Source organism: Zalophus californianus, chromosome 6, assembly GCF_009762305.2.
Source record: "Zalophus californianus isolate mZalCal1 chromosome 6, mZalCal1.pri.v2, whole genome shotgun sequence".
NCBI classification, from domain to species: domain Eukaryota; kingdom Metazoa; phylum Chordata; class Mammalia; order Carnivora; family Otariidae; genus Zalophus; species Zalophus californianus.
Window position 1 is genome coordinate 12,050,596 of NC_045600.1, and position 10,413 is coordinate 12,061,008.

The 10,413-nt window shown below is 38.0% G+C and overlaps 1 protein-coding gene across 3 annotated transcripts in view; it reads left to right on the forward strand.

The window, feature by feature from the left end:
• Positions 1-7,620, forward strand: part of TRIP11 (thyroid hormone receptor interactor 11) — a 64,725-nt gene extending 57,105 nt beyond the window's left edge. For 2 of the 3 annotated variants that reach the window (XM_027569320.2, XM_027569319.1), the window contains 3 exons: positions 302-418; positions 2,018-2,162; positions 4,760-5,067. In XM_027569320.2, the coding sequence (XP_027425121.1) occupies positions 302-418; positions 2,018-2,162; positions 4,760-4,980 (483 nt within the window). In that variant the 3' untranslated portion in view covers positions 4,981-5,067. Of the gene's footprint in view, positions 1-301; positions 419-2,017; positions 2,163-4,759 lie in introns of all 3 variants that reach the window. The other variant, XM_027569318.2, reaches the window with a different exon arrangement.
• Positions 7,621-10,413: the final 2,793 nt, after the last annotated feature.

Below are 10,413 nucleotides of genomic sequence, written 5' to 3' on the forward strand. Positions count from 1 at the left end.
AGTTCATACTACCATGAAGAGGTGGATTTGTTCAACTTGTGTAATACTAGTTTTGTCACTTATAAGTCACGTCTCCTGTCAAAATGCTAAATTTTGAGACATGACAAGCCCCAGCTCTGATTTGAGGTAGTGCTTAGGATGGCATTTTATTGTATGTGTAGCCTCTCCCAGTAAGAAACATTTACTAGGAGTTGGACTTGAAAAGCATAGTGTGCTACCATCTGAAATCAAGTAAAAATAGTTCTTACTTTTTTCTTTTCTTGTATTGATAAAACTTTTCTGTTTTAAAATAATCTTTTAGTTGCTTCATGAAGATCAGGGTGGTGTTACCAGGTGGATGACTGGGTGGCTTGGAGGAGGATCAAAAAGTGTCCCCAACACGCCTCTGAGACCAAATCAACAATCTGTGCTTAATAGTGTAAGAGCCAATTTTATTCTTGCTCTGAATATGAGTGGTGAAATGGTTGTGCCTCACATTCATTTGTGAAAATCAGATTTCTTTTTTAGATTATTTCATTATACAGCCCTTTTATTTTGGAGTTGTGGAAACTTGAGATCCAGAGAGGTGATTAGCTTAAGGATAATAAGCCAGTTTATTTATTTTACTTGTTTATTTATTTTTAAAGATTTTATTTACTTATTTGACAGAGAGCACAAGCAGGGAGAGTGGCAGAGGGAGAGGGAGAAGCAGGCTCCTCGCTGAGCAGGGAGCCCGATATGGGACTCAATCCCAGGACCCTGGGATCATGACCTGAGCTGAAGGCCGACGCTTAACTGACTGAACCACCCAGGCGCCCCATTAAGCCAGTTTAAATAAATTTATTGCATATATGTTTTATTTTAGCTTTTTATTTATACAGTACTTTTGTTTTTCAAAGTATTAAGTATTTTTGTATTTGATCATGCTGCTATAGGCACAGCATCATTTGTCTTACTACTAAATTACGAGATTCTTAAAGACAGAGGCTTTATTTTATGCATGTTTTTATCTACCTGGTCATTCAGCACTTACTTACTGAGCGCCTGCTGTGTACCAGACTGTTCTCAACTTTGGGGATGCAGCAGCAAACCAGAAGACAAAGTGCCTGCCCTCAACAGACTTACATCTTGGCAGGAGGAAGAAGTTAATAAACATGAAAACACAGTGCCTAGTAGTCTGAATGAACATTAATAAACTGAGTAGCTCGGGACACCTGGCTGGCTCATTTGGAAGAGCATTGACTCTTGATCTTGGGGCCATGAGTTCAAGCCCCACATTGGGTGTAGAGATTACTTAAATAAATAAATAAATAAAACTAAACTAAAAATAAATAAATTGAGTAGCTGTGAATTATAATGTGGAGTTTGCTTCTTTATTTTTCTTTGTTTTTTAATAAAGAAGAAACTGAGGATAGGTAACATACCCAGAGCTGGTTGAAGATAAAAAAATACCCTAGCTTAAATCAGATGGCATGAAATTTATTTTAAAGGAGAGGGCTAGGGGTGCCTGGCTGACTCAGTCGGTGGAGCAGGGGTTGTGGGTTTGTGCCCCATGTTGGGTATAGAGATTACTTAAAAATAAAATCTTATAAAAACAAAGGAAAGGTTTACACTACATTATTTTAATCTGATAATATTACTGGTGAGCTTTTGCTATATTCATTGATTAAATATGACTTTTAATACTTGTTTTTGATGCTGTGTTTCATGTCCATGTAAATAGAACTAAAATGATTTAAGATGATGTCTTAAGTGCCATCAGTGGCAAGAAATTTGTCATCAGGTAGCTAATTATGACTAAGGTTTGTAACAAATGTTATCATCAAACATTATTGATTATATTGCTAAAGGTTTTAATTGATAAACATAACTAAAGCACTAGTAGTTTTAATGGTCCATAAAGCTTAATTATAAAGAAATGATTCAGAAGGCATGATTAGTTTTTGATATTTAATTAGAGTAGCTGGTACATTTTTTTGCTTGTAATAAGTATAATTTAATATCTGCCTAATATATAACCCAAATATTATTTCCTTAGTCTTTTTCAGAACTTTTTGTTAAATTTCTAGAAACAGAATCTCATCCATCTGTTCCACCACCAAAGCTTTCTGTTCATGATATGAAACCTCTGGATTCACCAGGAAGGAGAAAAGTAGTTACAAATGTACCAGAAAGTTTTAAAGGTAAAACCAGATATTTATTTTTTCTACAATTTAAAAAATTGAATGTTTAATTTATGATTATGTTTTACCGTGATCTTAACTAAATTTTTAGTGTTTTTGAAAACGTGCAGTGACTTCTTCCAAAATTCCAGTAAGGCATTAGATTTTGGCTTCATATATTCTGTAGCAATCTGATACTAAATTAGCTTAGATTAACCTACACAATATGAAATATTTTTCCTTTGTATATTGAAATAACTCTTCTCTCTGCATAAGCCACTTTGAATTATTCTTGGAAGTGCTGGTGAACCAGTAAACCTTTGCTTGGTCATCTGTTTTTCTTTCACACTAAAGGTGCTTATTGCTAAATTAGAGTTAAAAGTGTAGTTTATATTCAGATTGTTTCAGTTTCTCTTATAAATATTGCTGTGATGAACATCCTTGATAAATTTTTGCACACGTCCTTAATGTTTCCCTTAAGATTAATTTTTGTAAGTATAATACCTACATGTAGACATTTCTTAAGAATTAAAATATAATGGCAAATTACCCTCAAAAAAAAAAAAAAGTGTAGTTTATAGTTAGAGAAAGGTTTTTCTCCCTGTGAACATCTAAGTGTGAACATTCAATAACCAAACCTTGGTATGTTAGTAATATAACTTATAAGAGCGGTTTAGTAAACTGGCTTAGACATCCAAGAATGTATTGAAGCATTCTTGTATGTTAAAAGGTCTGCCTAGAAACAAATGGTTTGGTGGTTCTGTGATTTGTATGTATGGTTTTCTATCCCACTAGGTCAAAAGGGCCTTATTTATATTTATGTCCCAATATTACAAGCATGCAGTAAATTTTCTTGAGTTGAAATTGCAGTATAATCCATTAGACTATGAACAGATCGTTTATTAGAAAGTCTCTCTTTTATCTGAAATCTTCGTATTTTAATACAGACTAAAATGTTCACTAGTTGGACTGTAAAAGTGTGTTATTATATACCCTCAAGTTTATATCACATCAGATACTTAAATTTGGATAAAATATTGAAGAATTTATATTTTGAAATTTTAAAAAACTCTCTTAAAGTCTAATTTAGCTGAATATTTCTATTTTCCTGAACTTTTATATAAAAAGAAATGGTAAAATTTGTTTGGATAAAAGGTGTGGTTCCTAAATGTAATAAAGAGTCTTCACTTTAACAGCTACAGACTATACTGAAAACACTTTTTTCTTGGGGTGCGTGGGTGGCTCAGTCGGTTAAGCATCTGCCTTCCACTCAGGTCATGATCCCAGTGTCCTGGGATCGAGTCCCACATCGGGCTCTCCCTGCGTCTCCCTCTCCCTCTGCCTGCTGCTCCACCTGCTTGTACTCTTTCTCTCCCCCTCTGTCAAATAAATAAATAAAATCCTTAAAAACAAAACAAAACCATACTTTTTTTCTTGCTACACTAGGCTGTAGCATCTTCAAGTGGATTCCAGAATTCATGATGGCAATGTCTCCTGCTCCCTTGTCCTCCCTTCTGTCTCCATCCCTTCCAGCTCCATCTCTCTCCCCCCTCCATCCCTTCCCCTTCTTCCCGCTCTTCTTCCCTTTTCTCCCTCTCTTCACTTATCAAGACATGTGCCCAGCTTGGTTTGGATTGATCAGAGACAAAAAGCCAGTGATATTCTGAGCTGGTACAGGGTTTACATTAAAAAACAACAACAAAAGACAAGCTTAGTCTTTAATGCTGGATTTGGAAGTGTGTGACAAGGGTCAGAGCTTACTAAGGAGCACCAGAAGCTTTTCCAGAGTTTGGGAAGTTGTCATTCACGGAGAAGTAAAGCTTGGGGACCCAGTAAACCAGTTAAGTTGATTGGATGAATTTGTCTCAATGCTTTCTTTGTATTAGAGGCTTCTTTTTATTTTGAGTTTCCCATTGCTTGAGTGGTGCTTGTCTCTTAACAAGAAAGTTGTTAGTCGTCTTGGGTAATAAAGCAGAATTCTATCCACCAGGACATTAGGGAATTAACAGATACCTATTCCAGTAAAAAACTAGTTTTAACGTAACTTGATAGAGAAATAATCTAATGGAGAATTGTTTCAAACCTCTGAATGTCTAAAAAAGGAGGATCAGGTAATGTAATGCGAAAAAATTGTTTTTCTTTGGGTAAATAATATTAAATTTGACTGTTATCATTGTGGAATTGGTGCCAGGTTTTTTCATGGCCCTCATAATTATTGGGGGGAAAGGAGTTCTCAAATCTTTCCATGTTTCAGGTGAATAGTTAGAAAATTTGCATTGTAACCTAGAAAACACCCTCTGAGAAGCCGTTATTAAAGTAAATGAAGTTCATCAGTTATGTAACTGTTATTTGGATATCAAACAATATTAATGTGTTTAATAAAGTATTATCTGTGCATACAGATATTCCTCCCTCCCCAGTTCTTTGTCCATTCCTCTTGCTTCCTGTCTTGTCTTTTTTTTACCCTTTATATGTCATAGACCCAGCTTAGTGGAACCAGAACCCAGCAGCATAGGAATCAAATTTATTCGGGGGCCAAATCTAGGAACCCAAAACACATGTACAGTGTTAACTGAATAATATATAGGAGATTGACTAACTTGTATTTTATCATCTAGATACCACAGAATCCAGATCTGGTAGAAGAACAGATGTGAATCCATTCTTGGCTCCCCGCTCTGCGGCTGTGCCTCTCATTAACCCAGCTGGACTTGGACCTGGGGGGCCTGGGCATCTTCTTTTGAAACCCATCTCAGATGTGTTGCCCACATTTACACCTTTGCCAGTGTCACCTGACAACAGCGCTGGAGTTGTGTTGAAAGACCTTTTAAAGCAATAGGTGATTCTCAAGCCAGAGACAACATATGTAGCACTTTAAAGAAACCATGAACACTATATGTATGTACTTTACCACAAAGTGGCCTTTCAGAAAAAGTCATGTATTTGTTTGCAGTTGTACATTCTCTAAACTTAATAAAAATATTCTTTTTGCTTTTAGAAATTGCAGGTGTCACAGGGGGCAGTGTTTGCTGTAGTATATGCTTTTTTTTCTTCTCTGGTTGGCCAAATTTAAGCTAGAAACATTTGATCTTTCATCTTAATTTACAAAAAATAAGAAAAATATAAAGAAAGATAAAAATTTCTAGTAGCTATAGATCAGCTCTTTATTTCTATGATTTTCAAGCTCATTTAAGCTAGAGACATGTGGTTTATCTTTTAAAGATAATCAAATTTACAAAAAAGGAGAAAATAATGGTGGCTTATCTGTATAGTGCAAACAATTGATCTGAAGCATATATTGGTCGTCTTTTTTTTTTTTTTTTTTCATTAGTCCTCTGGAGAGGACTTTGTGTATAGACAGGCCAACAACAGGGTTGTGCCTCGGAGATCATAGGTGTCCAGACGTGGAATGTGTGTGTGTTTGGTTCTATGCAATTTTATCACACGTTGTCGATCACTGTGATCAGCACTACAGTGCAGTGCAGATACCCAACAGTTTCATCAAGGCTCTCTCGAGCTGCCCTATTGTATTTTATAATCGCGGCCTCCTTCCCTTCCCGTGCCCGCCTAATCTCTGGCAACCACTGACTGCTCTCAAGCTCTGTAATCTGGTCACTTCAAGAGTGCTGTGTAAATGGACTCGTGCAGTATGTAACCTTTGGGATTGGCTTTTTTCACTCAACATAATTCCCTTGAGACCTTTCCAAGTTGTTACATGTATCATGATTTGTTCCTTTTTAATGCTGAGTTACATACGGTGGAGATATGATTTAGTTTTAAGAGCCAAGGTATCTTTTTAAAGGTAACATCTCAAAAACGTTCGCTCACACACATGCACACAGCTTTTGGGTAAGTGTTAAGTTGAACAGCTGCATTTACGTACCTACAGTTGGCAATATCACGGCACGGGATACCTCCTGCCCTTTCTGCGGAGGGTTAGAAGAGGCGCGTTGATCCAGGAGTCCCCGGTTCTCATCCTCATGGTCACTGAGGGTAGTGACGTCAACAGCACCAGCACCGGGTGTTTGCAACTAAAGAAGAAGGGAGTAGTTCTTTAATTTTTCACAAACCCATCCTAAAAAATCTTGACCTGGAACTTAATTATATCGGGATGTTTGTGTTTGTATTAGTCGTTGGAGTTGTACATTTGAAGACATTTCTTGCGAATTTTGTAAATTTCAGTATACCTTGAAAATAGAAACATCTGTATAACAAGGAAAGGTGAAAATAATATTAATTCAAATATGTAAATAGGCCTGGCCCTGGCCAGGGCTCAGTTTGGTTGTTTGTAAATTTTGCTGTGATTAACTGTCTACTGTCTACTGTGTTTAGATTGGAAGATTAGAAGTCTTCATGTGTGGATGGGTAAAGCTCGTTTTTCTGAAATGTTTAGTAGCCGAGACATCGCTGCTTCAGAACATCATCTGTCTCCCGAGCTAATGTATTTATGTCGCCGTTCTTTGTTCATTCCACTTTAAAGGAAGCTGTTGTACAGGTTCTATATTAGAACTGTCAAACTGCCTCTTGTCCGTTTTGCCCATTATTATTTCTCTATGAAATTATTACCTTTAGGTTTTATATGATCCTTCCAAAGATGCTTTCACTGGCCATCCTAAATTATGTGCTGCTTGCCATTGAAGTTTCATTTCAGTGTGGAGCATCTGAAATAAAAGTTTCTAAGTTAAAAAAAAAAAAAGACACATGATCCTTCATTTTGAAGAAAGAGAACATGCAAAAAAGAGTTTCATCTTTTAATTTGAAAAGGAGATGCATGCTACATATTTAAGTAGCATATCATCATATTTTAAAGGCCTGTGAGGACATTTTGAGCATTTCCTCCCCCCCAAGTTTGAAAGCGGTTATGGGTGGATTGCATATCTAACATCACAGCATGACCTTTCATGGCTGCTATTTAAGTATGTGACTTTGTCTTCAAGCTGTGGTACCTAATGTTTCAGTTGTATCGTGGTTGAAACTATAGCTCACTGGTATGCGTACTAAGTGTGTGTTGATCTGAACCAGACATAACTCATCTACTTTTCTGAAACCAAGTTGTGTCAGAGATGAGCCATCTGCCTAAGGAATCTTAGTAACCATACAGTGATGAAGCATATGGTTGTTATGTTAGCAATAGGACGTGGCAGACAGTATTTTTACTGCAATATTTTAACTACAGTACTTTTACTGTTTACTGCCTTCTAAACTTGCTAGAATTTGTGGTTGAATTTTGCTTTAGCTGCCAGTTTTTCACAACGTTCCTAATGGTTTTCAACTGCTATACTATGGTAGAAAAGCCATCCAGCCATTGAATTTGATTTTAATATAATCCCATATCATGGTTGGTTGAGTTTTTGACCCTGCCATTATCGATTTTTAAAAGAAAAAAAAAAGGGCGCCTGGGTGGCTCCGTCGGTTGGGCGACTGCCTTCGGCTCAGGTCATGATCCCGGAGCCCCGGGATCGAGTTCCGCATCGGGCTCCCTGCTCGGCGGGGGGTCTGCTCCTCCCTCGGACCCTCTTCCCTCTCGTGCTCTCTCTCTCTCTCATTCTCTCTCTCTCAAATAAATAAATAAAATCTTTAAAAAAAAAAAAAAGGAAACAAAACTAAAATAACAAAAACATGGGGAAAAAGGAATGACTTTCTTAAAACCAGCCAATTAAAACATTAACTATCCTCTGCAAACAAAGCCTCCCCTTTATTTTAACCTTTTAATGGTTAATTGAAAAAGGGGGAAGAGACTCAAAATACTTATCCAATTAGTAGATGGAAAACAAACTTTGTCTTCAGGGATAGGGGAGTGATAAAGAATTAATGGGGGAGTGCCATTATGCGTCAGATTTAAAGCATTTGAATCTGATTTTTCAAAACCAATGAAGTTTTTCATACATCAAAGTATTTAAAATGTCTTCCATCCACAAAAATTTCCTTTAATTTTGTAAATATCAAGTAAGTATAACTGATATTTATTTTATATATTCCTATGGAAAAAGTAATGGTATTTTAATGTTCTGACATTTGTGATTATTTGCCAGTCTTTACTTTTTAACTTACTAAGGTTTCTCTAATTAAACTTGATAAGTTGTCTTTTGGTTTTTAGGGAAATATCTAAATGTGGGAAATTTACAACCCAACCTTAATATTGGGTTGTGTTTTATAGAGCTAAAGTCAATGCATTTCTGAATTTCTCAGGAGCACTGCAAGGCAAAAAAATACTCCAAATAAAAATGATATATGTAAGTTGGCAATGTCTTTATCCACAATAAAAAAGTTTTTTTAGCAAACAGCTGCTGACTTTTTCTTTAGGAGGGGGAGAAATGACTTACACATGTTGTTTATAGCAGCAGTTGAGCTACGGAAGCTAACGTCTTCAAGTGTTCACCGGATGTTGCTGTTAGGATGCCGTGTGAGCCTTGGAAATGTTAAATATGAACAATTTAATAGATGCCGAAGATTTTGTATGAAAAGAGGATCTGAGAGGTTTTAGTCAGCCTTTTCTTTTCAGAGGTAATATGCATCATTGGGCTCTTGGTTTTTCAACAAGATAATCAGTTATGTCTTCCACTTTTTTCTGAGATATGGAACTTGAATATTTTTAACAGTTTATGTGATGGTGGTATTGGAAGGAGCATGGTTTTTAGAGTTGGGAGATGGAGTACTGATTTTGATAGATCCTTTCTCTGTGATCTTTAACAAAATTGCCTTGACTATGAGACTGATTTCTTTCATCTTCGAACCCCCACATAGTAAATGGTCAGATAACATATTCATTCACAATATTAAATGAATAAACGTATCACTTGTGGAAGTGCTTTATTTATAAAGCCTATACTTCTACACGGATTTTAGAAGTTGTGATTATTACTGCCAAAAAGGGGGTATGAATGTCAGGGGTGGGGGTGTTACTGAAGCCAAGGGCTGTTCAAGAGGGTAGGAAGAGGTCAAAAGTGTGGAAGTACTTGCTGCCCTGGCAAGGTAAGTTTTGAGAAGAATCCATTGGATTTAGGGACTGGGAAGTTGTTGGCTTTGAGCTTGAGCCGTGTTCATGGAATGGCGGAAGCAAAAGCCATATTGTCAAGTGGGTTGAGTTGGTCATGAGCAAGTAAAGATGTGTTTGTAGGCGACTCTGAGAAATCAGGCTGTGAGGGGGAAAGAGGACTTGAGTAGATGAGTTGGGTGGAGGGAAAGTTGTGTTAGGATGGGAGGCTGAAGCCTGTGTGAGTGCTTCTGGGAGGACACAGCTTAGGCCAGACCAAGAGGCTGAAGACCATGCAGAGAGTTTCTGAGAAGGGGGAGCTGATAGAAGCAGAACACGGCTGGGGGGCGGGCGCCTGGGTGGCTCAGTCGTTGGGCGTCTACCTTCAGCTCAGATCATGATCCCGGGGTCCTGGGACTGAATACCACATTGGGCTCCTTGCGTGGCGGGGAGCCTGCTTCTCCCTCTGCCTCCTGCTCCCCCTGCTTGTGCTCGCTTGTGCGCTCGCTCGCTCGCTCTCTCACAAAATCTTAGAAAAAAAAGGAACACGGAGGGTTGGCCTGAGAGAGGAAGGCTGCCTTTCTTGGGACGGGAGTGAGGGAAAGGAGGGCAGGTGGCGGGTGGATTGAGGTGGAGGGAAGTTGTGGGAATTTAATTCGGTGACGTTGGCAGGGAGTTTATCTGCTAAAAATGAGGGGGTGGGGAGGGTCTGAGGCAGGAGAAACCCAGTCAAGTGGGAGAGAGAGACGTGTGCAGATCATTGGAGGAATGTGAGACGTGCCAAGCACTTGGAGGCCTCATGGGCAGGGGCCAAATGGGGCCAGGGGGAATGGTGGTTAAGCACATGTTAGAGCAAGATTTGAGCACTCTAGAAGGAAGAAGGCTAGCAAATGAAATGTCAGAAGAGGCAAACAGTTCTTGCCCTTAACCAGCAATCATGAGATATAAAATGTTACGAACCTGAACCTTGTTTTCCTGTCTTTGGGACTTAGGTCATGTGAACATAGGATATATCTGAGGGGTTTACAGCACGCCTTTGCCATAATTAATACATCTAGGGAATTAATCGTCCATTATAATTACAACAGTGTTTGCTTTGGAGATAAAAATTCAAGAATGTAAATAAATAAAAACTTAAGGCAAATATTTGAACCCTTAGTTGGTTTTCTGCCTTGGTTCTTCTGTGCATCAGGCTTTAAGAAATGAATGATTTGCTCTATCATGATACCATAACTGTGATCATTTTCATCTGTGGCTGTTTTCACAAGATCCTCTCCTGTTCAACTCCAGCATCCTCTG